This window comes from Portunus trituberculatus, chromosome 48, assembly GCF_017591435.1.
Source record: "Portunus trituberculatus isolate SZX2019 chromosome 48, ASM1759143v1, whole genome shotgun sequence".
Lineage (NCBI taxonomy): Eukaryota > Metazoa > Arthropoda > Malacostraca > Decapoda > Portunidae > Portunus > Portunus trituberculatus.
The window spans coordinates 15,068,225-15,094,655 of record NC_059302.1 but is presented as its reverse complement, the minus strand read 5'-3'; the positions used below and the strand labels follow the sequence as shown (position 1 = coordinate 15,094,655).

The following is a 26,431-nucleotide window of genomic DNA, read 5'->3' as shown; positions in this document are numbered from 1 at the left end:
AAATAAGATTTGGGAATGGAGTAAGAAGTGGGAAATGGAATTCAATGTGAACAAAAGCCATGTCATGGAAATGGGAAAGAGTGAAAGACGACCTGTGGGAATCTATAAGATGGGAGATGGAGTAGAACTGGAGAAAGTCAAAAGGAAAAGGACTTAGGAGTGACGATGGAAGAAAACAATCAACCAGTAAGCCATATTGATAGAATTTTTAGAGAAACATAGAATTTGCTAAGGAATATTGGAGTAGCATTTCACTACATGGACAAAGAAATGATGAAGAAATTGATAAGTACTATAAAAAGACCCAGATTGGAATATGCAGGAGTAGTGTGGACCCCTCATAAAAGAAACACATAGGAAATTGGAGGCTACAAAAATGGCTACAAGAATGGTCCCAGAACTTGAAGAGATGACATATGAGGAGAGACTAAAGGCTATGGATCTACCAACCTTGGAACAAAGAAGGGAGAGAGGAGACCTGATTCAAGTCTATAAATTGATCAACGGAATGGACCAAGTGGATAATGAGAAACTGATCCTGAGAGAAGAATATGACATCCGAAGCACAAGATCGCATAGTAAAAAGCTGAGAAAGGGAAGATGTCTGAGAGATATTAAAAAATATAGTTTCCCGCAGAGATGTATTGAGACGTGGAACAAGAAGTAGTGTCTGCAACGAGTGTGCACACTTTTAAAGTAAGATTGGATAAGTGTAGATATGGAGACGGGGCTACACGAGCATAAAGCCCAGGCCCTGTAAAACTACAACTATGTAAATACAACTAGGTAAAAACACACACACACGAAAACCTGCAAAAAACCACGAATGGAAACACTATGAGAGAGAGAGAGAGAGGGAGAGGGGATAGGATTATCATCTGACATATGAGACTGATGAGCTCTCTCTCTCTCTCTCTCTCTCTCTCTCTCTCTCTCTCTCCGTCTGTAAACTGGTGGCTGTGGCTGCTAAAGCTGACGAAACAGAAAAAATAAACCTTCATGCAAAAACTTATTCTTGTCTGCGATATAAGTTACATATATTCATTTTCCTAGATAATATACATATCTAAGAAAAGAATGGCTGTTGGTTTCTTGGGTACACTCATCTAAAAGCTTATGGCTGAAGACGTAATAATACGTGGACTGGAGGTAAGGCTTCTGGACGTATATATGAGGACTGGCGCGTAGAATGACGATATATAGTCCTGGACTGAAGGGTTAAGAATTATCCATTCTGGTTCCATGGATGAGGAGCGCTTTATGTGTGTTCAGGCTCTCTGATACTACTTAGATCGGAGACAAGGCCCAGGAATCTGTTCGTTGCAGTTAAACGCCCTTCTCGACCTATGAAAGCGGATCTCATACTTCCTCAGGGATACCATCAAGTCTGATGAGGCTATTTCTGACTCTGTCTGCCTCGAGGTCAATGGTGATGACATGTGGCATTGCTGCCTCCATGCTCCTCTGGGAAAACTGCTGGTTCCGACCATCCTGAAGGCAGCACGCTGGAGGACTCACTCGGTCTTTGCCGACCATTATCTGCGATATAGTGCGGAAGGAAGCGACGTTTTTCCCTGGGTCCAGTTGTTGCAGCCGGTCACATTGTGGGCTGAGAACTACCACAAGGTCCTCCTTGCTCTGGGATAATGCTTCGGCTCCTTCAGGTGAATACTCCAGTGCTCCCTTACACTGCTCGTCTTAGTTCAGGGGCAGGCAACCTTTTTAGAGTGAGTGCCAGATGAGACTTGGAAGGAGGTCGCGGGCCGGAGTGAAAAACTAAATCTCAGACAAATGCATGGAATACTATAGTAATAAAAGAAAACGTATGCACACACGACTACTACAACAACTACTACTACTAATAATAATAATCATAATAATAATAATAATAATGAAATGTAAAGTAATTCAATAGTATAATTTATTCATTTAAAAACTTAAAATTTATTAGAGTTTCTTCTCTACTTTTAGTGGGAGGTCCATGGATTGCATTAATAAAGCCTAGCAGGGTGGCGGGCGGACGCTAAGCCTTCGTGGGCCGGATGTGGCCCAGGAGGTTGGGTCTTAGTTGATTGGGTCAGTAGCCGGGGTTCTCTCCTCTGCGTCAGGGTATTGAGCACATCCTGGAACATCATTGATAAGGCCTGCTCCTTTAGACACAGGTTAGAGGACCTAAATAGCCGAGAGCTGGCATATGCTGGGTCAGAAGAGGTTAGTGTCTACATATGGACAGTTTGCATCCTCTACGCCTGGCACATTCTTTTGACTCCTCCTTCAGTGTTGGAGTCTGCTATATTTTGTATGAAAAACATGTGTCTGTGACAGAAATCAAATTTTAATGCTAAAATTAATTTCTTCACTTACCTGTTTTCATACAAAACTCATCCTCCTTCCTTTAGTCAGGTTCTCTCCTTGAGAAATAACTGACTGGTTGTCACATGTGCTGGCGGCAGCAATGAGGGTCGCTGCCAGGCGTAGCGCTAAAGCGGGCGGTTTCTCGGCGAAAAGGTAATGTGGAGCAGTGGAACTGCTATATTTTGTATGAAAAACAGGTAAGTGAAGAAATTAATTTTAGCATTAAAAATTAGATATTCAGATCTACTACCTGAGGTTGAATGCTGGATGTGTGTTGTTTTTTATTTCTTTTGTTTTTGTTAAAATGTTATGAATAGAAGGTTGTAGATGTATTCTGTAAATGAAATCTCTTAGAGAGAGTGATGCTTACCACAGTTAGGTGTGCACTGTCAGATTGCCAGTGACAGATTTGTAAGCTAGGGTTATTCATGTCAAGAGCACATTTACTTAGGACTCTTGTATGAAGTTCAAAATCTCGTGTTGAAAAGAAATCGTAAAAATAAGCAAATGCAAAAATTGTAAAATCCAAGACTGGTTAAAATTCTTTCTCCAGGGAGGGTAGCTATGTAACGATCCAAACAGTAGATAATGCTATATGAAGCATTTTGAATCCCCCCGTTGGATTCGATATCTACCTAGAGCGTGTGTCTTTTGAATATCATCACTATGTGGCAGCTTCGTTCCTACTCGATATGGAAGGAGCCTGAAGACCAGTCTACCATTACCCAGTTGCCTTTCGTAGCAGCCTTATTTACATTCTTGTCAGCTATCCAGGCCAGAATCTGTGCATTCTTAGGAAGTGTTAATGTAAAAATGTGACAGTAAAACCCTGGTGAAACCGCAGAAATAGACTAACACATGGTTTGTGTTCACGAGAGTGGAAGAAGTGTGAGGAGGAAATCCATAGTGCTGAATATATTTCCTGAGCTAGGTGTTAGGGTAGGGGTTTCACTCATTGTTGAGGTCAATTTGACCCTCTTTGGGTAAAGCCAGGTAGTGAGGGGGTCGGTGCATCAGGTTGGGTGTCACCCAGGATCTGCTAGTTTAGGGGGATATTGTGTTGTTTTGTATGTGCTGTGAATCAGTGGAACATTAGATGTAAAGCATCAAGCAAGTGTGTGTGTTAGTGGTCCTATTCCTGGGGTTGTGTTGTGCTCCATCTGTGCACACCATGCTGTGACTCTGATTTTGCCTGTGACTGCTTGCACTGCTAAGCTACCATCTCAGTAGTTGGTTAAACTGCTACATTCTAAGTGATACAAATGTAATGTCTTCTAAGCAGACTGCAACACCGAGTACTGGTGAAATGAAGGCCAAAAGACCAAGGAAAAGTTTATCTTTAGAGAATAGGCTTGAAATTTTTAACAGTCATGAGGGAGCTATGGAGCCAACTTCATCACCAGAATCCTGCAGTTGCCTCAATCCTTTATCTCCACTCTCATCAGACAAACAGCAAGTGTAAAGAAAGCATGTGAGACATTAATGGCAAAGATTCTAATGAGGAAGAGGGTGCCAATAATGAAGGAAATGGAGAAGACTCTTAACCCCTTCAATACGGTGACGCCTATGTAGGCATCATGAAGCCTCAGTAGCATATACGGTGACGCCTACGTAGGCGTCATATTTCTTTTCTGAGCTTTCTTCAGTTCAGTTGTCCCGTATAGTGTGTTGGATACACATGCTAATCCTTGAAACTATGTCTCCACCAATCACACTTATCTTGTGTCCGTATGCTGTCCTTGAAAAGTCTCTCCTCCCACCATCCTTGTCTCCACCAATCACTAAAGATAAGCTACATGCTTATCTTGTGTCTAAGATTTCCCAATGGCATAGACTGTACTCTCTCTCTCTCTCTTCCGGCACTCTAGCGGTCTCTGTAAATCTCTCTCTTATCTCTCTCTCTCTCTCTCTCTCTCTCTCTCTCTCTCTCTCTCTCAGATGAAAGATAAGTTCTTTCAGGAAATGATAAGCCGCATGAACATCCATCCCGCCTTGTAAGCCTCTCAGAAAGTCTCGACTAGAGGAGGTTCCAGAAAGGTTCCACAAGCAGAGAAAACACACACACACACACACACACACACACACACACACACACGAGACGCAGCAGAGGAAGGACGCGATACCGTCGCTCCCGAGAATCAGCTGATCTTCACTACCTTTGTTTGGGTTTACAGTGGCCTGGGCGATAAGTGTGGACTCATTTTTCCTTTCATGAATACAGTGTTAAATAATAATGAGTGAGAAAGATATTCCATCTAAATGCAGGTATGTGACAAGGAAAGAATGAAAGCTGATGATGACAATGTTGGTGAGGGAGGAGGAGAATTTGAAGGCTTTGATACGGCACAAACTTCACTATTTGATAGAGTCTTCACTATCGAACGTAAATTAGATAAATTGATAAAGGAGAGTATGGGAATGAAAGAGAATGAAGAACAGGATAAAGAGCTCCAGAAATTGAAAGAAAGGATAAAAGAGTGGAAGAAAACGAAACTAGGCTAAGAACCGAAAATGAAGAATTAAAAGTCCAAATAGCGAACTATAAGAAATTGATGGAAGAAGGACTCGGTAAAGCCGAGAAAGAAAAAGAAAAGCTAAAAGATCTAGTTAACAAAGAAGAAGAAAGAGTACAAGACGTGATTAAAAAGAAGTACAAGCATGGAGAATCCAAGATAAGAAAGACAAGGAATCATTTCAAGAAGTATTTCAAGAACAGTTAAAAGAAAGAGATGAAAATATGACAAGCAAAATGATAGGAGTCCTCAAGAAAAAGAAAATTTAGTAAGAGAAATTGCGGAAAAAGAAGAGTGTAATTATTTTTGGACTGAAAGAAAAAATGTTAAATATAGACCAAGAAGGAAAAAGACGAAATGAAATCAGTAAAGACCTACTAAAACATCTGAATGACGAGGATAGACAGAACTTAGAAGAGGAAGTAGAAGAAATCCATAGAATGGGACCATATCAAGAAGGAACAGTGAGACCAATTAAGATATTACTAAAATCACAAGCAGCAGCAGAAGAAGTACTATATAGAAAAACGAAACTCAGAGAAACAGAAGGTTGCAAAGATATATATATATAAAGAAAAATAGAAACGAGGAGGAAAGGAAGAGACACAATGAACTGGTGGCAGAAGCAAGAGAAAAAATAATGAAAGGTCAGAGGAGGAGAAGAAGGCATTTTTGGAGAATTATAGGAGACAGGATAAGGAAATGGTATATAAAAGAGAAAGAAGAGAAAAGAATGGAGCAAGTTTAACTAAAATGATAAGAACAAGAGATTAAAAATGATGTATACAAACATAGATGGGATTTTATCTAGTAAATTAGAATTAAGAGATTACATAAAGAAAGAAGAACCAGATATTGTATGCCTGGTGGAAACAAAGTTAAATGAGGCAATAAAAATAGACATAGATAAAAGGTATAATATATGGAGGAGAGAGAGAGTGGGTAAAGGAGGAGGAGGAGTCATGATGATGTTAAGGAAGGAGATAGTGGTAAATCAAGTGGAGTTTGGGAAGGAAAATCAGAAATACTGTATGTTAAGATGCATATTAACAAAAGGAGTTAACAATCATTGGAACATATGTGCCACCAAAACAAACTCATGGACTAACCAAGAATATAGAGACATGATAGATGACACAATAAGGAGTCTTACAAGAATCATTTTGATTTTGATTTGATTTATAATGTTTATTTAGCCAAATTATTTTCATTTTACAAAACATATAAATAATAAATAGGAAGACAATATTTACAATGTTACTGAAACATATCTTACTGGCTGAGCCTGTTGAGAGTAAACTCTCGTAAAAGGCTCCTTAAATTACACACTTGAGCCGAATAATTATTAAAACATTTCAATATAGTGCAAAACAGACTTCCTTATGTATTCAATCCCAAAAAACCTTATTATGTTAATTATATACATAATTAACATTCTTTGTAAACTAGTTACATGAACTGTCCATACTTATATGAAAGAAATATTCATAAATCCGAATATAGATTCATACATATACATACACACATACTATGCTTGCATACATAGCTATGTACATTTAGTATATATACATACGTACACCAATACCTCAATACTTATAAACTCAAATACATCTAATCAAGATATACTCGTATGAGTACATAATACAATTAATACTACTACAATTAATATATACTAATACCTGATATTCATATACCCCCATATAAACGTGAATTCATACACGTGTACATACATATGGACATGTATACACAGTACACACAGTTGCAAAAATACATACACAAATATAAGCAAAGAAGTTCTTAAACTATTGTAGCATCATGGATATTAATAATTAGTCTTGGTTGTATTTCATTAATAGGAACTCTTTGAGACAGTGTTTAAAAGACAGCAGGGTTGGTTTTGTTCTGATATCTGGTGGTAACTGATTCCAAATTTTTGAGCCGTGATACAGAATACTCGTCTGTGACTGATTGGAGAGCGCTACTGGAAGTTCTAATAGGTCAACACCTCTCAGGTTATATCTTTCGATTCTACGATATCTAAAGTAAAAATTATCAGTGAAATTATTTAGACATTTGTATATAAATAGTGCAGAGAAATATGTATTTACTTCATTTATTTTTAGTAATTTCATATTTAAAAAGAGGTTGTTGGTGTGGTCATATCTTGTCTTTCCCGTAATCGTCCTTATTACTCTTTTCTGTGCGATAACTAATGGTTTTATTTTTGAGGTAGGAACACTGGACCAAATGGTGGTGCAGTATATAATGTTGGGGTAAACCAGTGTGTGGTAGACATGTCGCAGTGCCTCCTTGTTTAGAAGATGACGGGTTAAATATAAAATGCCACTCATTCTGTTTACTTTGTTACACACACTGGTTATATGTTTATTCCATGATAGTTTATTATCAACAGTTATTCCTAGAAACTTTACATTTGTTATCTCATTAATAACTGTGTTATTGATTTTTAATATGCTTGAATTTGGTGGTAATGTTTTGTTTCTGTGGAAAATAATGTAGTTAGTTTTTAAAATATTGAGTGTTAACTTGTTATTTTGTATCCATTTGTTAATGTTTTGTACTTCCTCATTGACAGATGCCATTAAATTACGTATATCTGGGTGGCTTTTATAAATTGTGCAGTCATCTGCAAATAGAATGAATTTAAAAAAAACGAACTAGAATTAACTATGTCGTTAACATATAATAAGAATAATAGTGGTCCCAGTATCGATCCTTGGGGAACACCGGTTGAAATGTTTAAAGTAGATGAAGATGTATTATTATACTGGACATACTGTTTATGATTATTTAGGTAGGAACTGAACCATTTATTAGATACTCCCCTTATGCCATAATGCTTTAACTTTTGTAGTAAAATATGGTGGTCAACAGTATCAAATGCCTTGCTCAGATCAAGAAATATTGCCACTGCAAATTTTCTTTGGTCAAATGAAGATATGATGTCATATACAAACGATGTCAGTGCTGTTTCAGTTGACCTTCCTCGTCTAAAGCCGTGTTGTGCATCTGTGAAAATATTATGAGTTTGACAAAATTTATTTATTCTGTTGCACATTAACTTTTCGATGATCTTGCTGAATGCATTAAGCACTGATACTGGTCTGTGGTTTTTAAATTCTTTCCTGTTCCCAGCCTTAAATATTGGGGTGACTCGTGCAACTTTCAGGGCATCTGGGAATGTTCCGGTTATAAAAGAGCTGTTGAATATATGCAATAACACAGGAGACAGCAACATACTCACTTCCTTGATGACCTTCATGGGCACTCCATCACAACCAGGTGTAGAATCACGCAGGCTGTTGGTGACATCTAAAAATTCATCTTCTGTGACAAGGTTAACAGAAAAATCTTCCATCTGTCTATTTTGTAGGTACTGACGATAATCATGTTGTTGATGTGTATTTGTTTCTGATAATATATTTGTTATGTTGACAAAATAATTATTAAAAGTATGTGCTATCTCATCAGGACTGCTAAGTTCACGATCATTCAACAGAAATGTTTTACTTAATTTTGGTTTCTTTTCTCTATTTAATATGTCATTTATAATTTCCCAAGTGTCTTTGATTTTCCCAGATTTCTCATTCAACTTTGTTTGGTAGTATTTTGTTTGTGCGGCTCTTATTGTGCTAGTAACCTGGTTCCGAAGTCTGCGGTACAATGTGCCATATGTAATTGGGTGTTTAGCATATTTTCTCTGTACTGCATTTTTTTCTTTAATGAGTTTTACTATGTCTGGAGTTATGTATGGTTTATGCAAGTGTTTAGATTTGTGCATTTTATATATTAGTGGAAAATATTTATCAAAACAAGGGAAAAAAATTGTCATAAAATTATTATAGCTTACATTTGGATCTCTAGAGGCAAAAACCAAGTCCCAGTTGATGTTGAGTAAACAAGTTTTGAAGCAATTTATCTGTTCTGTTGTATACTTCCTAAAAGAAATTATATCAGACTCATCAATTTCAGTTTTACAGTAGTCTTTAAATGAAAAAATGGAGAATACAGGAAAATGATCGGATGTAGTGTCATATATAATGCCGTTGAACTTATTTTCCTTAATATTGTTGGACCAGATGTGATCAATAATGGTTGCAGATGTGTTGGTAACTCTTGTTGGTTTGGTAATAGTATGAAACAGCCACATAAATCTGTTTATGGACGATGCGAAACTGTGCAGAGTCATTAAACAAAAAGAGGATTGTGAAATACTACAGGAAGACTTAAACAAGATCTGGAAATGGAGCAAAAAATGGGAGATGGAATTCAATGTGGACAAAAGCCATGTCATGGAAATGGGAAAAGTGAAAGACAACCAGTGGGAATCTATAAGATGGGAGATGGAGTAGAACTAGAAAAAGTAAAAAAGGAAAAGGACTTGGGAGTGACAATGGAAGAAAATAATCAACCGGTAAGCCCTATTGATAGAATTTTCAGAGAGACGTATAATTTGCTAAGGAATATTGGAGTAGCATTTCACTATATGGACAAGGAAATGATGAAGAAATTGATAAGTACTAAAATAAGACCTAGATTGGAATATGCAGGAGTTGTGTGGACTCCCCATAAAAGAAACACATAAGAAAATTAGAGACTACAAAAATGGCTACAAGAATGGTTCCAGAATTTAAAGGGATGGCATATGAGGAGAGACTAAAAGCAATGGATCTACCAACCTTGGAGCAGAGAAGAGAGAGAGGGGATCTGATACAAGTTTATAAATTGATTAATGGAATGGATGAAGTGGATAATGAGAAACTGATCCTGAGAGAAAAATATGACTTTAGAAGTACAAGATCGCATAGTAAGAAACTAAGGAAGGGACGATGTCTGAGAGATGTTAAAAAATTTAGTTTCCCGCAAAGATGTGGTGAGACTTGGAACAGTTTGAGTGAGGAAGTGGTGTCAGCAAAGAGTGTGCATAGTTTTAAAGAAAAATTGGATAAGTGTAGATATGGAGTGGGACCACACGAGCATAAAGCCCAGGCCCTGTAAAACTACAACTAGGTAAATACAACTAGGTAAATACACACACACACACACACACACACACACACACACACACACACACACACACACAGTCCGGTAGCTCAGTGGTTAGAGCGCTGGCTTCACAAGCCAGAGGACCGGGGTTCGATTCCCCGGCCGGGTGGAGATATTTGGGTGTGTCTCCTTTCACGTGTAGCCCCTGTTCACCTAGCAATGAGTAGGTACGGGATATAAATCGAGGAGTTGTGACCTTGTTGTCCCGGTGTGTTGTGTGTGCCTGGTTTCAGGCCTATCCGAAGATCGGAAATAATGAGCTCTGAGCTCGTTCCGTAGGGTAACGTCTGGCTGTCCCATCAGAGACTGCAGCAGATCAAACAGTGAAACACACACACACATGGAGAATCCAAGATAAGAAACACAAGGAATCATTTCAAGAAGTATTTCAAGAACAGTTAAAAGAAAGAGATGAAAATATGACAAGCAAAATGATAGGAGTCCTCAAGAAAAAAGAAAATTTAGTAAGAGAAATTGCAGAAAAAAAGAAGTGTAATTATTTTTGGACTGAAAGAAAAAAATGTTGAATATAGACCAAGAAGGGAAAAAGACAAAATGAAATCAGTAAAAGACCTACTAAAACATCTGAATGACGAGGATAGACAGAATTTAGAAGAGGAAGTAGAAGAAATCCATAAAATGGGACCATATCAAGAAGGAACAGTGAGACCAATTAAGATATTACTAAAATCACAAGCAGCAGAAGAAGTACTATATAGAAAAACAAAACTCAGAGAAATAGAAGGTTGCAAAGATATATATATATATATATATATATATATATATATATATATATATATATATATATATATATATATATATATATATATATATATATATATATATATAAAGAAAAATAGAAACGAGGAGGAAAGGAAGAGACACAATGAACTGGTGGCAGAAGCAAGAGAAAAAATAATGAAAGGTCAGAGGAGGAGAAGAAGGCATTTTTTGGAGAATTATAGGAGACAGGATAAGGAAATGGTATATAAAAGAGAAAGAAGAGAAAAAATGGAGCAAGTTTAACTAAAAATGGTAAGAAAAAGAGATTAAAAATTATGTATACAAACATAGATGGGATTTTATCTAGTAAATTAGAATTAAGAGATTACATAAAGAAAGAAGAACCAGATATTGTATGCCTGGTGGAAACAAAATTAAATGAGGCAATAAAAATAGACATAGATAAAAGGTATAATATATGGAGGAGAGACAGAGTGGGTAAAGGAGGAGGAGGAGTCATGATGATGTTAAGGAAGGAGATAGTGGTAAATCAAGTGGAGTTTGGGAAGGAAAATCAGAAATACTGTATGTTAAGATGCATATTAACAAAAAGGAGTTAACAATCATTGGAACATATGTGGCACCAAAAACAAACTCATGGACTAACCAAGAATATAGAGACATGATAGATGACACAATAAGGAGTCTTACAAGAATCATTAATGAAAGGAGAAAAGTGATATTGGTAGGAGATTTCAACTGTAAGGAGGTAGACTGGGAAAATTATGAAAGTGGTATGGGGGAAGATGCCTGGGAAGATAGATTCCTGAACCTAATGATAGATAATTTGATGGTCCAGAGAGTAAAGGAAAACACGACATTCAGAGGAAACGATGAGCCGGCAAGATTAGACCTAGTTTTTACAAGGGATATACCAATTAACGATGATATAAGATACAAGTGCCCATTGGGAAAGAGTGACCATGTAATATTAGAAATGGATATAGAAGAAGGAAAGGAAGATAAAGATGAATCATACAAAGGAGACCGATTAAATTACAGAAAGGCTGATGTTGAGAATCTCAAGAACTATTTTAAAAACGTAAACTGGGAGGAGAGGGAAAACTCATTAACGGTTCAAGAGAAATATAACTTATTGTTGGAAATATACAAAACTGGGGTCAGGGAATATGTCCCAAAATATAGACCTAAAGAAGAAGGAAAGAAAGATTGGTTTAATGCAAGATGTGCTAGGGCAAAGGAGAAACGAGATGGAGCATGGAAAAGGTGGAGAAGAAACAGAAATCCAGAAAATAAGGAAAACTTCAAAACAGCAAGAAATGAATATGCTAAGGTGAGAAAGGAAGAAGAAAAGAACTATGAAAAGGATATTGTCGAAAAATGTAAGGAACAACCAAAATTGTTCCACAGATTCATAAATGGAAAAATAAGACAAAAAGAAACAATAGAAAGGTTAAAAGAAGAAAACGGAATGGTAGAAGACCCAAAAAGTATAGCAGAACTGATAAATAGTAAATTTCATGACTAGACTGTCTATATGAAAGAGATTAAAGTAACCAAGCTTGAAATAAAAAAAGTTGATGACGGAATTGGATGAGGAAAAGGCAATGGGACCGGATGAAGTCTCAGGCAGAATACTGAAAGAATGTAGGGAAGAACTAGCAAGTCCAATATACAACATCATTAAATGCTCAATAGAAAATGGAACAGTGCCAGTGGAGTGGAAAAGAGCTGAGGTGGTTCCCATATATAAGAGCGGAAGGAAGGAAGAACCTTTAAATTACAGACCGGTATCACTAACTAGTGTAATATGCAAGATGTGTGAAAAAGTAATAAAGAAGCAATGGATTGAGTTTGTTGAAGACAACAAAATATTATCTAATAGCCAATTTGGTTTTAGAAAGTCGGTCATGTGTGACAAATTTATTGAGTTTCTACTCTAGAATAGTTGATAAAGTACAAGAGAGAGAGGGATGGGTTGACTGTATTTATTTAGATCTAAAAAAAGGCTTTTGATAAAGTGCCACATGAAAGATTACTATGGAAGTTAGAGGAGAAGGGTGGCTTAAAAGGAAGCACATTGAGATGGATGAAGAATTACTTAAAGGGGAGAGAAATAAGGACGATAGTTAAAGATATGAAGTCCAAATGGAGAACAGTAGACAGCGGAGTGCCACAGGGGTCAGTATTGGCACCAATACTTTTCTCATATATATAAATGACATGCCAGAGGAGTGAACAGCTACATAAATCTGTTTGCGGACGATGCGAAACTGTGCAGAGTCATTAAACAAAAAGAGGATTGTGAAATACTACAGGAAGACTTAAACAAGATCTGGAAATAGAGCAAAAAATGGGAGATGGAATTCAATGTGGACAAAAGCCATGTCATGGAAATGGGAAAAAGTGAAAGACGACCAGTGGGAATCTATAAGATGGGAGATGGAGTAGAACTAGAAAAAGTAAAAAAGGAAAAGGACTTGGGAGTGACAATGGAAGAAAATAATCAACCGATAAGCCATATTGATAGAATTTTCAGAGAGAGGTATAATTTGCTAAGGAATATTGGAGTAGCATTTCACTATATGGACAAGGAAATGATAAGAAATTGATAAGTACTAAAATAAGACCTAGATTGGAATATGCAGGAGTTGTGTGGACTCCCCATAAAAAGAAACACACAAGAAAATTAGAGAGACTACAAAAAATGGCTACAAGAATGGTTCCAGAATTTAAAGGGATGGGATATGAGGAGAGACTAAAGGCAATGGATCTACCAATCTTGGAGCAGAGAAGAGAGAGAGGGGATCTGATACAAGTTTATAAATTGATTAACGGAATGGATGAAGTGGATAATGAGAAACTGATCCTGAGAGAAGAATATGACTTTAGAAGCACAAGATCGCATAGTAAGAAACTAAGGAAGGACGATGTCTGAGAGATGTTAAAAATTTAGTTTCCGCAAAGATGTGTTGAGACTTGGAACAGTTTGAGTGAGGACGTGGTGTCAGCAAAGAGTGTACATAGTTTTAAAGAAAAATTGGATAAGTGTAGATATGGAGACGGGACCACACGAGCATAAACCCCAGGCCCTGTAAAACTACAACTAGGTAAATACACACACACACACACACACACACACACACACACACACACACACACACACACACACACACACACACACACACACAACAAAAATTTTCTTCTCTCTCTCTCTCTCTCTCTCTCTCTCTGTTCCTTCGTTTCCCTCTCCTTCCTCCCTCCCCTCTTCCTATCGAAAGATAAGCTACATGCGTCCCGCTTGTGTCTAAAATATTAGCAAATGTCACTCTCTCTCTCTCTCTCTCTCGAAGAGAGAAGCGTCCACTTTCCTCTTTGAAGGCGATATAGTGACTAAAAAATAGCAGCATAATACACAAAGACGACAAGTATGACAAGCTTGCACGAGTTTCCAGCTCGGGCGCCACTACCACCCGTATATCATACAGGCAGGCTTTTTTAACATCCGGCGCGAAGGGTTTAAGGCTGTGGATTGATGACTAGAATTGCCACTGAATGGGACCTGTTAACTTAACTAAAGCAAAGTTTTCTCCTCTTGCCAGTGGATATAGTTCTGTAAAGGAAGCTACTATATAAAAAAGAAAATGAGCCTATAACCACCTCCATAGGTAGTGTTGAAAAGTACAGGCAATCCCCACTTAACGAACGGGTTATTTCTGTCACAGACACCTGTTTTTCATACAAAATATAGCAGTTCCACTGCTCCACATACCTTTTTCGCTGAGAAACCGCCCGCTTTAGTGCTACGCCTGGCAGCGCGGCGCTCATTGCTGCCGCCAGCACACTGCGTAGACAACCAGTCAGTTATTTTTCGGCACGCAGAGCGAGTAGACCTGCGTTTCCGCCGCTGCTTCCTTTCTTCCTCGCCTTTTTTTTCGCCTTCTTTTCTACTCCTGTTTCTATGGAGGAAGATTCTAGTGATGTTCCTGTGTCTCCGGGGCTGTCTGTTCCCGTCCTGGAGGGTGTTTTGGCCAGCCATATGGACGCCCCTGCCGGTCCTTATGCAGTGTTTACGTCTCCGCCACAGCCCACGAGGCGGATTTGCTCTAGGCCCGACTGTACCAGGGTCTTGGGTAGTGTCCTCCACGATCCTCATTCGGTCTGTATCAAGTGCAGGGAGTTCTGCAGCCTAGGTAAGAGGTGTGATGAGTGTTCTGGCTGGAGCAAGGATAAGATTCTTACCGCCTACAAGTATCAATGCGGGTTGAGGCACAAGCGGGAGGCTAAAGCTAACTTAAAGGGTAAGTCTAAGGGTTCTCTTACCCGGTCTGGTATTAGCAGTGACACGAGCCATATGTCTGGGGATTCTAGCTCTTAGGTCTCCTCTGCTGTTTCTGTTGGAGGTGTTGCCCTTCAGGCAGGCAGTGTAATTTCTCAGGATGAGCTCACTGCTGATGATTCAGCTTCTCAGCAGGGGTCTAAACCTCCAGTCTCTATAGATCTTTCCCTGTTTTTGGAATCCTGGCAGGAGCAACTCCTTGCTTCTGTTGACAGCCTGGTGTCTTCACGGTTGGGAGAGTTACATAACCCTGTGTCTTCCTGGCTACTGACCCACCTCTTTCAGCTCTCCCTCGTCCTCGGACAGAGACCTGATGAAGTTCAGTGTTCTGTCCCCCCAGAGTCCTGACGCAAAAAGGTGTGTGCAGTCACATCAAGTCAGGGGGCCAGGGGGGCTGTCCGGGGGCTTGAGGTGGCTTCCAAGCGTTCTCATCCTCCTAAGGATGACGCTAGAAGGATCAAGAAGTCCCGCCCCACCTCAGTGGTGACTGGTGCCCTGGCTCCTTCCCAGGCCCGGTCGGTGGGGGGGGGGACAGGGAGAGGGTGGACCAGTGCACTGCTCCTGGCCCCTTCCCCAAGGAGGGTGAGGGCCCAGGCAAGGGTGATGCTCTGCCCCTTCGCCTACCAGGTGGCTTGCCCACGCCCTTTCCACGGGCTGCCACCCACGTCCATTTGGCCGCTAGGGGCTCAGAGTCAGCCGACCCCCCTACGTCCTACCAAACCCACTGTCTTACGCCAGAGAGGCGCCAGGACCTCCCCTCCCCTCGAGGTGTGCGCTTCCCCTCTGAGGCTGGAGTCTCCGCTCTTGGAGGCAACCCCCGGACTGCCCGTCTCCGGGGTAGTGACCTTCTCCTCATGGATAACACTGATAGACAGGTACTCCATGGTTCCCCCCGGCCTTCTTGTTCGGGGTGGCAGGGCCCGGCCTCCTTGTCTCCAGGACCTGCCCCGTCCCTCCACATCCCCAGGGGGCTGTAGGAGGATGAGACCCAGCCCCCATCGGCTTCCATGTACCATCGCATGATGAATTACATCAATTCAGTGTTTGAGGACGCGAGGGGCCAAAGGTTTGAGCAAGAGGGTCCTCTCGCGCCCGGAGCTGGTGCACCTGAGTCACAGGGAGGGTCGATTCTCCTCGCTAGGGCTCAACCCCTCCAGTTCTTCAGGGAGCAAGCCTAGCCTGAAGGCCAATGACAGGAAGCCGGCTTCTCTTGGTTATCCTTCAGGCAGGTTTGCCAGGATGTACGCAGTATTGGACCAGGAAAGCTCAGGGAAGGCTACTGCCATTAACCAGGACTTGCACCATGCCTTGAACTCGGGCTCCCGTGAGCAGAGGGTTATCCGTGACCAGCAGGAGGTCGCCAGGATGGAGGGAGTGGTTGGTCGTTCTCTGGACGCACTCAACTACGCTTTTTGGTGCTTAGGTGCCCTTCACCTGCTGACGGTACCACATCTCCCCTCGCACCTGTTGGATTTAGAGGGACAGCTCTTTAAGGCTGTTCGTATGGCCTTGAATGACATCTGCCGTGATTCTACTTATGTCAATGCCAATCTTCAGGCCTGGAGAAGGGAGTCCTACATTGCCCACCTCAGACCCACCTTCTCTCAGGTGGAGAAGGTCATCCTTAGACGGTCCCCCATCTTTTCTCCTCTCCTCTTTGATGAGGCCAAGCTGCAGGAGGCGTTCCAGTCTTCCAAGAGTAATGCTGCCATGACTCTCCATGAGACTGCTCTCAGGGCCCTGGCTCGTCCACGTCCGGCCACCGGTACTCCCTTGGTGGAGCGCGGTTCTCATCTTCCTGCCCCCTCAGCCTCGAAGCCTCCGGCTGCTCCTCCCCGGCGAACACAAGTTCGCCCTTGTCCTGGGAATCCTCGGGGTTGATTTTCTGTACCGCTCTCTGCCCGCCCTAGTGGGCAGTCAAGAGGATGGAGGGGTAAGCCCTTTCGGAAATGACAGTCTTTCTCACCATGGGGTGGTGGGTGGCTGTCTGGCCCTTTGCTGGGAAGGTTGGCTCAAGATCGGGGCAGAGGAGTGGGTCCTCAGCGTTCTGCAGGAAGGCTACCAGATCCCCTTCTCTGCCCCTCCACCCCTGACCACTCTCTTCGAGGATTGCAGGGGTTAGCCACAGGGTCGCCCAAGGGTCTCGCCCTCGAGATGGAGCTCCAGCGTCTCTGGACAAAAGGGGCTATAGAGGAAGCGCCTCCCTCCCCAGGTTTCTACAGCCATGTGTTTGTCGTTCCAAAGGCCACAGGTGGGTTCCGCCCCATCATCGACCTCTCCCTCCTCAACACATACGTCGTCACCACTAAATTCAAGATGGAGACTGTCCAGACAATAATGTCGGCCATCCGACAGGACGACTGGATGGTGTCACTGGATCTTCAGGACGCATATCTTCAGTTGCCCATTCATCCCCACAGCCGTCAGTTCCTGCGCTTTGTGTAGGAAGGGTGCCACATTCAGTTTCGAGTTCTCTGCTTCGGTCTCTCCACTGCTCTGCAGGTTTTCATTCGTCTGATGGCTCTTGTCTCGGCGGAGTTCCATCGTCGGGTCTTCCGCATCCTCCGCTACCTTGATGACTGGTTGGTACTGGCCTCTTCAGCGGTAGAAGCTTGACACGCCACAGCTTGTCTGCTCAGGCTCTGCTCGGAGCTGGGCATCCGAGTAAATTGGGAGAAGTCATCCCTGATCCCTGCACAGGAGAAGACCTTCCTCAGGATGGTGATTCGCTACCCTCTTTTGAGGGTTTTTCCGACCCAGGGGAGGATACGAGGCCTCCAGGATTTACTCCACTCCTTCCTCAGTTACCCGTACCCCCCAGCGGAGCACTGGTTGAGACTTCTGGGGCACATGTCTTCCCTCATACATCTAGTGCCGGGATCCAGGAGGTGGACGTGTCTCCTGCAGATCCAACTGAACCAGCAATGGGACAGGTGGTCGATGCTAGATGACCATCCGGTCAGCTGGGACAGTGCTTCACGTCAGGACCTGGAATGGTGGCTGAAGGACGAGAACTTGGGGCAAGGTCAGCCTCTTCAGGTTGCCATTCCGGACCACCTTCTCTACACGGATGCCTCTACAGTCGGCTAGGGTGCGTCACTCCTCCAGGCTTCTGTGAGTGGCCTGTGGAACATTCAGGAACAGACACTCCACATGAATGTTTTAGAACTCCGTGCGATCCGCCTCGGCCTCCAGCACTTCACAGAGGTGGTGAGGGGCTCAGTTGTTGCTGTCTTCTTGGACAACACCACGACCCTCGCTTACCTGCACAGGGAGGGGGGTACTCACTCTATCCTTCTAAACCTCGAGGCACGCCAGGTCCTCGACTGGGCAGAAGCGCATGCAGTGTTGATCTTGCCCCAGTTTGTGAGGAGCTCAGTCAATGTGGTGGCCGACTGCCTCAGCCGCCGACACCAATCCCTGTCCACAGAGTGGACCTTACATATGGATGTTTGTCACCTGCTGTGGCGGTTCTGGGGCTACCCGACAGTCGACCTGTTTGCCACTCATCTCAATTACCGGATTCCGAACCCTGTGTCCCCCTTTCAGGATCCGGCGGCCATCGCCACAGATGCCTTCCTCTACAATTGGGACAACCAGGATCTGTACGCCTTTCCACCCTTCCCCCTCATCAGGAGAGTTCTAAACAAGCTCCGGGCTTCCCGGAACACCCGTCTCATCCTCATAGCCCCTTACTGGCCTCAGAAGGAATGGTTTCCAGATCTGTTGGCGGCGTCGGTGGAGCCTCCCCGCCGCCTCCCTCTTTGCAAAGATCTATTGAGACAGCCACACATCCACAAGTTCCACACCAGTCTCCCCGGGCTTCAGCTGACAGGGTGGAGACTATCCAGCGCTTTCTGAGGCACAGGGGTTTCTCCTCTAAGGTGGTCCAGTTCTTATCTCACGACAAGAGGCCTTCCTCTGCTTCCAACTATCAGCACAAGTGGAAGGTGTACAGGAAGTGGTGCAAAGATCACGGCCACACTGTCTCCAATCCCACAGTCCAAAAGGTTGCAGATTTTCTCGTTCACCTGTGCCAGGATTGCAATCTTTCTACCTCTGCCATTAAGGGTTATAAGGCCATGCTGAATGGAGTCTTTGCAATCAGGGGCGTGGACGTCAACAATGACCGGGTGTTGAGTGCTATTGTCAAGGCGTGCTCTTTTCAACCCCGCAGACCTACTAGGAATCTTAGTCCTTCCTGGAACCTGGATGTAGTTCTTCGCTACCTGTCCAAGGCCCCCTTTGGCTCTCGTCCTCCAGGGACCTGACCAGGAAGACTCTTTTTCTCCTGGCATTAGCTATAGCGCAGAGGGTAGGGGAGATCCAGGCCCTCTCCTCCTGGACTAGCTGGCAAGGACAGGATCTTATGGTCTGCTATCTCCCTGAGTTCAATGCTAAGACGGATACGGAAGTTCACAGCATGCCCCGGGAATTCCGTATTAAGAACCTTACTTCCATTCTCGGTTCCATGGATGAGGAGCACTTTTTGTGCCCTGTTTGGGCTCTCTGCCACTACTTACAACGGACTGCTTCAGAGACAAGGCCCAGGAATCTGTTTGTTGCAGTTAAACGCCCTTCTCGACCTATGTCGAAAGCGGCCATCTCATACTTCCTCAGGGATACCATCAAGTCTGCCCATGAGGCTATTTCTGACTCTGTCTGCCTCGAGGTCAATGCCCGTGCCCATGACATCCGTGGCATTGCTGCCTCCATGCTCCTCTGGGAAAACTGCTCGGTTCCGACCATCCTGAAGGCAGCACGCTGGAGGACTCACTCGGTCTTTGCCAACCATTATCTCCGCGATATAGTGCGGAAGGAAGGCGACGTTTTTTCCCTGGGTCCAGTTGTTGCAGCCGGTCACATTGTGGGCTGACAACTACCACAAGGTCCTCCTTGCTCTGGGGTAATGCTTCGGCTCCCTCAGGTGAATACTCCAGTGCTCCCTTACACTGCTCGTCTTAGTTGATTGGGTCAGTAGCCGGGGTTTTCTCCTCTGCGTCAGGGTATTGAGCATGCTCCTGGAACACTCATCCCCTGACCCCTAAGGCCTGCTCCCTTTAGACACACGGGTTAGAGGACCTCCCAAACCCTCAGCCGAGCCCGCTGGCACCCCTATGCTGCCCGGCCTCAGCCAAGAGGTTAGTGTCTACATATGGACAGTTTGTTTTCACCCTCTATGCCTGGCACTTTCTTCTTACTCCCGCCTCCTTCAGTGTTGGAGTCTGCTATATTTTGTATGAAAAACAGGTGTCTGTGACAGAAATCTAATTTTTAATACTAAAATTAATTTCTTCACTTACCTGTTTTTCATACTTCATATTTCACTGCCCTCCCTTCTCCCCAGTCAGGTTCTCTCCCTTGAGAAATAACTGACTGGTTGTCCACGCAGTGTGCTGGCGGCAGCAATGAGTGCCGCGCTGCCAGGCGTAGCGCTAAAGCGGGCAGTTTCTCGTCGAAAAAGGTATGTGGAGCAGTGGAACTGCTATATTTTGTATGAAAAACAGGTTAGTGAAGAAATTAATTTTAGTATTAAAAATTAGATGTTCCCTAAAAAATGTTTGTTAAGCGAATTTTTGTTAAGTGAACCAATTATAACAAGTTTAACCCCTGACTCCCTGACTTGAGTTTCCATTGAGAGTAAACAAAGCGAGAGTGCATCATAGTAGAGTGAAAGGTTTAATGAAAGTAAAAATTACGAAGTTAAACATTTAAGTAATTTAATTTAAGAATATAGTCTGACTATTTTATGAAGATCACTTAGGCGTTGGCTTTTTCGGGGATTTCCTGGCCTGCGGCGCTATCACACTTGTACCAATATGCACTTCAAGTCAGGTAGTTAATGCTTATTAGGTGAATGGTGTTGTAGTACATATACATTGTCATGCTCTAAAAAGGCAAGGTAGAGTAATTTGTGTTTATTTTTAAATATATTTTGCATTGTTTTTGCAAACACAACTATACTTGACAACGTTTCTTCCGAGCGTTGTCACATCCCTCTGGGTGACTGAGTGAGGTCACAGGTCAAAGTGACAGTGTTAATCCATGGGTCACTTCCTCTCCTGCTATCACCCAGGATGAGAGAGAGAGAGAGAGAGAGAGACTGACTGACTGACAGGCAGATTCTTTTCTCAAATTTTAGTACTTTATAAGTAAGTATAGATCTCTGATGGAAATATATTTGCGTGAAATGTAAATTCTATATGGAGAGAGAGAGAGAGAGAGAGAGAGAGAGAGAGAGAGAGAGAGAGGTGGTGTGTGGGAAGCAAGGTTCTCATTGACACATATGGCCAAATTGTTATATCTCCCCTTTGGCTCATGGGACCTTTCAAAACGAAAGTCGTACCTTTAAATCTTCTTCGGCTCCGACGGGCCCCATTAGAGCGCAGGGGAAGGGGCAAAACGAAGGACAACAAATGACCACCTCTTCCCCCTTCGTCTTCACTGGCCCGCTCTCTCCTGGCTACTTTCCAACCCAATAATTCACCAGGTAAGCACATTTTCGTCACTCAATGTTGTTTTTTTATTGTTTTATGGCAACGTAGACTTATGTGAACCAATAAAATAGTCAACTGTGGCCTATAGTATTAGTAGATATAGTGCAAGGTGAATTAGCTGGTTTAACCTTTGGTGGTAGGTTACTTTTATCATGATAATAAACTAGTTTACACATTTTCTCGACCACCAAGCTGCTTCTACGCGGTTTTATATCAAGTAGCACCAATGGGAATCAATAATACAGGCAACAGCAGCCTGTTTTGCATACTGTGCTGCAAGCCAAATATGCAAGAATATACTGAACTTTTCTACATTTCTACGAGTAGATGAATGTCACACAACAGACTGTGCCAAAAAATAATAAAGACAAGATGAGTGGTGTGGCCTGTATGGACCCAATACTCATATAGAATACTAACCTACCTATCAAATAACTGAATTTGTTTCTTCTTACACAAGTTTTGCATTTAGATAACATAGGTATTATAATGTCTAATTTTATTTACAGATATCTTATGTCATGGCTTTGTATGAGGAAGTCTGGAATGATTGGAAAGTCTTGGATCTGTTGCATATAGAAGAGGATGATGAATTTAAAAATGGCCAAGGAGTTGTCAGGCGAAAATGTCGCAGGATTGTCAAAGGTAAACTGCTGATTGGGGTTACATATTGTAATAATTCCTATGCTAAATGACTTAACTTAGCAACATCATCATCATATTGAGTAGGGATTTTCCCCATCCATCCCACCCCAAAATATCTTACTATTTTCATCCAGTTATAACATTCCTTCATGCCCCATTAGATACACTACACTCTACCGTGTAATGCATATAATTTCCCAGACAGCTAAGTTAGCCATGTGACAAAAATTGAAATCTCATTAATAGAAATGTTAACCAAAGTATAATAATTATTGCAGATCGGATGAATCCATTCACGGCCATGGATGATGAATTTGTGGATCGCTTCAGGCTGAGGAAGACTTCAATGTATGATATCATTGAAGAAATAAGAGATCAGCTTCCTGCTCCACATGATTCAAGGGGTGATTATTTTCCTCATTACAAGTCAGGCCTGTAGGCTGGGTAAACTTTTGTGGGATTACTTATGCTGATGATGGTTGACCAGATGGTGTGAATGCTGGAAGCACATATTCTAAGGCAGTGGTTCCCAAACTGGGGTCCCCGGACCCCTGGGGGTCCCTGAGAAGGTCCTAGGGGGTCCGCTACTTCTCCCGCCAACCTTAGGAGAGAGGATAGAAGGTACCCGTTTTCTTTCACTTTAGCCAGGTGCCGGCGCAGCCGATCGCCACGCACACCGATGATAGCACCTCATTCAACCTGTGATATTTTGGTAACCATAGCATCTAGATGCTTCTGGTTTTTTGCATTGCAAAGAGGAAGAGTCGGTTGTGGACATAATATCATTTGTACTCACTCTTTATTGAATTTCCTAGTATAATCAGTATGTGAATACAAGCTATTTTGTGTGTTTCTCGCCAAACCTCCCGAGTTAAGCGAGTGAAAAGTCTTAAAGTCCCGAGGTTTAAGGGTTAATTTGAATTTATTACGACGTAGTGTAATGCTCAAATATGTAGGAATGATTTAAGTCTAGAAAGGAAATTATAAGTAGTATTATTATCTTTAAGTAATCTTAAGTATGGAATTAATTATATAAAAATGACTCACTACTTGAATTGATCACAAATAACTTCCCTTTTGTTTTCTTCTTCTCACTAACACTTAAACAAAACACTTAAGCACTTAAAATTCAGCGATTGCGCCATGTGTCGTCAGACTTTTTTGAAAATATTTCAAATGTTTATTTTAAGACTTTCTTCGTGTAGGAATATGCAAATAGTAAATTTACTGCATTGTAATCATATAATGGGTACCTTGGTATGGTAATAGTAACTTCTGATTGGCTGGGGGTCCTCGGATGGGACTTAAATATCTGGGGGGTCCTTAGCATGGTAAAGTTTGGGAACCTCTGTTCTAAGGGACTGTGGGGACATGCACCCTCAGAAAATTTAGGGAAAAAGTTGCATTTCCTGCATTCTAGGTACTCTGAAAGCCTATTTCATGTGACTGAAATGAGCTTATACTTTGCCTTTTTAAAATGGACAACACTGACAAGTATATTTTTTCTACTTTATGTGCTGTGGTTTTGGAGAAATATTGAGTTGAAGAGGAGAGACTTTTGGAGTTAGCGATGTTCATGCTCTAATTCTTATATATAGTCAATACTCTAGTAAAGATGAAACAATATTCTATGCTTTAATGATATTAATGATATAATTTGGTATACATTGTATACTAAACTGTATTGCAAGCAATACAATTTTTCTGTTTTAACAGGATGTCCCATTCCACCACACCTTCAAACCTTGCTTGCGGTATGTTGTATGGCAAGTGGAGATCACCAGCTGACTGTAAGTGATTGCTATGATGTGTCATAAACAACAGTCAGCCAGTGCTTGAAGGTTGTGTCCGGGGGAGTTGCTAGTTTAAACAGGCGTTACATACAGCAACCATCGGGAAATGACCTGCAACGAACTGGTGAAGCTTTCCATGACATTGCTGGAATGCCAGGGGTTATTGGAGCAATTGACTGCACACACATTGCCATACAAAGACCATTGGTGGAAAACCCAGAGGTGTTTAGGTGCCGGAAAGGTTTTTTTTTTCAGTGAATGTTCAAGCTGTGTGTCCAGACCTCTGTTTCCATAATATAGTAGCCCGATTGCCTGGCAGTGTCCACGACAGCCGTATTTTTGAAAACAGTAGGCTCTGTGCTGATTTAGAAGTGAATTTAAATCAAAGGTATCACCTACTTGGAGATGCAGGTTATTCACTGAAAACATATCTGTTGACACCAGTGGCATTTCCACATAATGTTCATGAAATAGCCTACAATAGCAGTCATGTCCATACTAGGAACACAATTGAAAGAGCTTTTGGTGTTTTAAAGAGGATATTTGCTTATTTAGGAAAAAAAATTAGGACAAATCTAGAAACAACTACAGCCATTATAGTTGCAGCTACAGTATTACATAATATTGCTATTCAGACAAGACTTGTTTTACCACAAGATGGAAGGGAAGTCATTGATGACATTAACCTCCAAAATGACCAGCTGCAACCAAGACAAAGAAATGAGCAAGGCAGCTGGAAACGTCAGCAGGTGATCAGGGATTATTTTTAAGATAGAGGTGTATAGATTCAGTTTATAAGTTATTGTAAGCTCTATTAGTCTGGACTAAGTTTTTTGGACTTTGTAATATTAGGATTAAATAAGTCTGTATTAAGATTTGTTTATATACAATTTCTTTTTCAAATGGTTTCAATAAAAGAGGGAAATTGTTACTAAGTTGCTTTATTGTTTTACATCTATGCTTGCTTGCTGATTTTCTCCAATTCTTTCCTGGCAATTTCTTTACGGATTGTAGCTTCTTCCAGTTGTGTCTCCATATGTTTTATTTGCAGGTCTAAAAGTTTCTCCCTCTTTTGCAAAAAACGTTCATGTCTATATTTGGATATTTCACCAAGTCTCGTTTCTGTGTCTTCAACCCAATCATGGTCGTATAGCCGTTTTTTTGTACTCCACTTGCCCCTGGAGGTTACTGGGTCCATACTTTCTGCTTGTTCAGGGATGGGTTCAGCAGCTGGAGTGGTGACATTTGGCACCTCAACTGCCTCTTCATTGACAGTTATGGTCACCACTTCAGAATTTGTTGGAGAATTAGAGACTGCTACCAACAGAAGGAAAAAATTAACTGATGAAGAAAGTAATAGATAATTGTGAAATTTTAACGTAGCTGATTGAAATTTTTTTTGGTTTCTATGAAAATCTGGGCTCAAAAACTTAGCTTGTACTGCTGATAACTTGCATCTAAATATGTTACACTGAAATGTTTTAATAAAATTATACGAAGATTGTCGACTACAGTAGATGTCTTAAATTAGGCCTGCAGGCATGCAGAATGGAAAAACCTTCCTGCTTCATGGTGTGTACAAATAAAGCTATGTAGCTTATGTTAGTATTAACAACATCTTACCTCTCACAAAGAGAGACTTGATAAATCGAATGCGTTGTATTCGTTGGTGCAACTTAGCTGGGAATGAATATCCTTTAGTATACAAAGTCAAAGTATTGTATAGTGCAACTAACTATAGCTGCATTATACTATGAAATCACTATACTGTATATGCTGTACAAAAATCAATTATTTGTGGGAACTGTAGTTACTGCATTATTCTGAAATTTGTCCCTTAAGTGTTTCATTATCAACATGGTTATAAAAAATGTGATCATAATGGTAACTTACCCATTGATGAGATGTTATCAGAATCATATCTGTTCCCAATGCTCTGAAGCTCAGGGCCCAGAATGTCAAGTACTTTTTCAGCATTTTTTGGCAGGTCTCCTGGAGGGGCACCACCACCAGTCTGCATCACCTCACGGCGATGGAGGGCATGATCATGTTTTGCCCTGGAAAAAAAAAAAAAAAAAAAAATATATATATATATATACATACATATATATACTTATATATATAGATATAAATACATATATATAGATATATATACATATATATAGATATATATACATATATATAGATATATATACATATATATAGATATATATACATATATATATATATATATATATATATATATATATATATATATATATATATATATATATATATATATATATATATATATATATAGATATATATACACACACACATATATATATATATATATATATATATATATATATATATATATATATATATATATATATATATATATATACTTGAAAAACAGGGCGTCTATAGCGTACACGGTACAGGAGAGAGAAGACCCACAAAAGGACGGTTATCTTCATTATATCCACTTCACAACGT

General features: G+C 41.3%; 1 protein-coding gene and 1 pseudogene across 4 annotated transcripts in view; both read left to right on the top strand.

Moving 5' to 3' along the window:
- The first annotated feature begins 2,445 nt into the window (after window positions 1–2,445).
- Window positions 2,446–26,431, top strand: part of LOC123498636 (prostaglandin reductase 1-like) — a 156,529-nt gene continuing 132,543 nt past the window's right edge. Inside the window, exon 1 of one of the 4 annotated variants that reach the window (XM_045245947.1) lies at window positions 2,446–2,508. In XM_045245947.1, coding sequence (XP_045101882.1) covers window positions 2,456–2,508 — 53 coding nt within the window. In that variant the 5' untranslated portion in view covers window positions 2,446–2,455. Of the gene's footprint in view, window positions 2,509–20,365; window positions 20,483–26,431 lie in introns of those variants that run through there. The other 3 variants (XM_045245951.1, XM_045245946.1, XM_045245950.1) reach the window with 3 other exon arrangements.
- On the top strand, window positions 21,066–26,013 carry LOC123498638 (annotated as a pseudogene).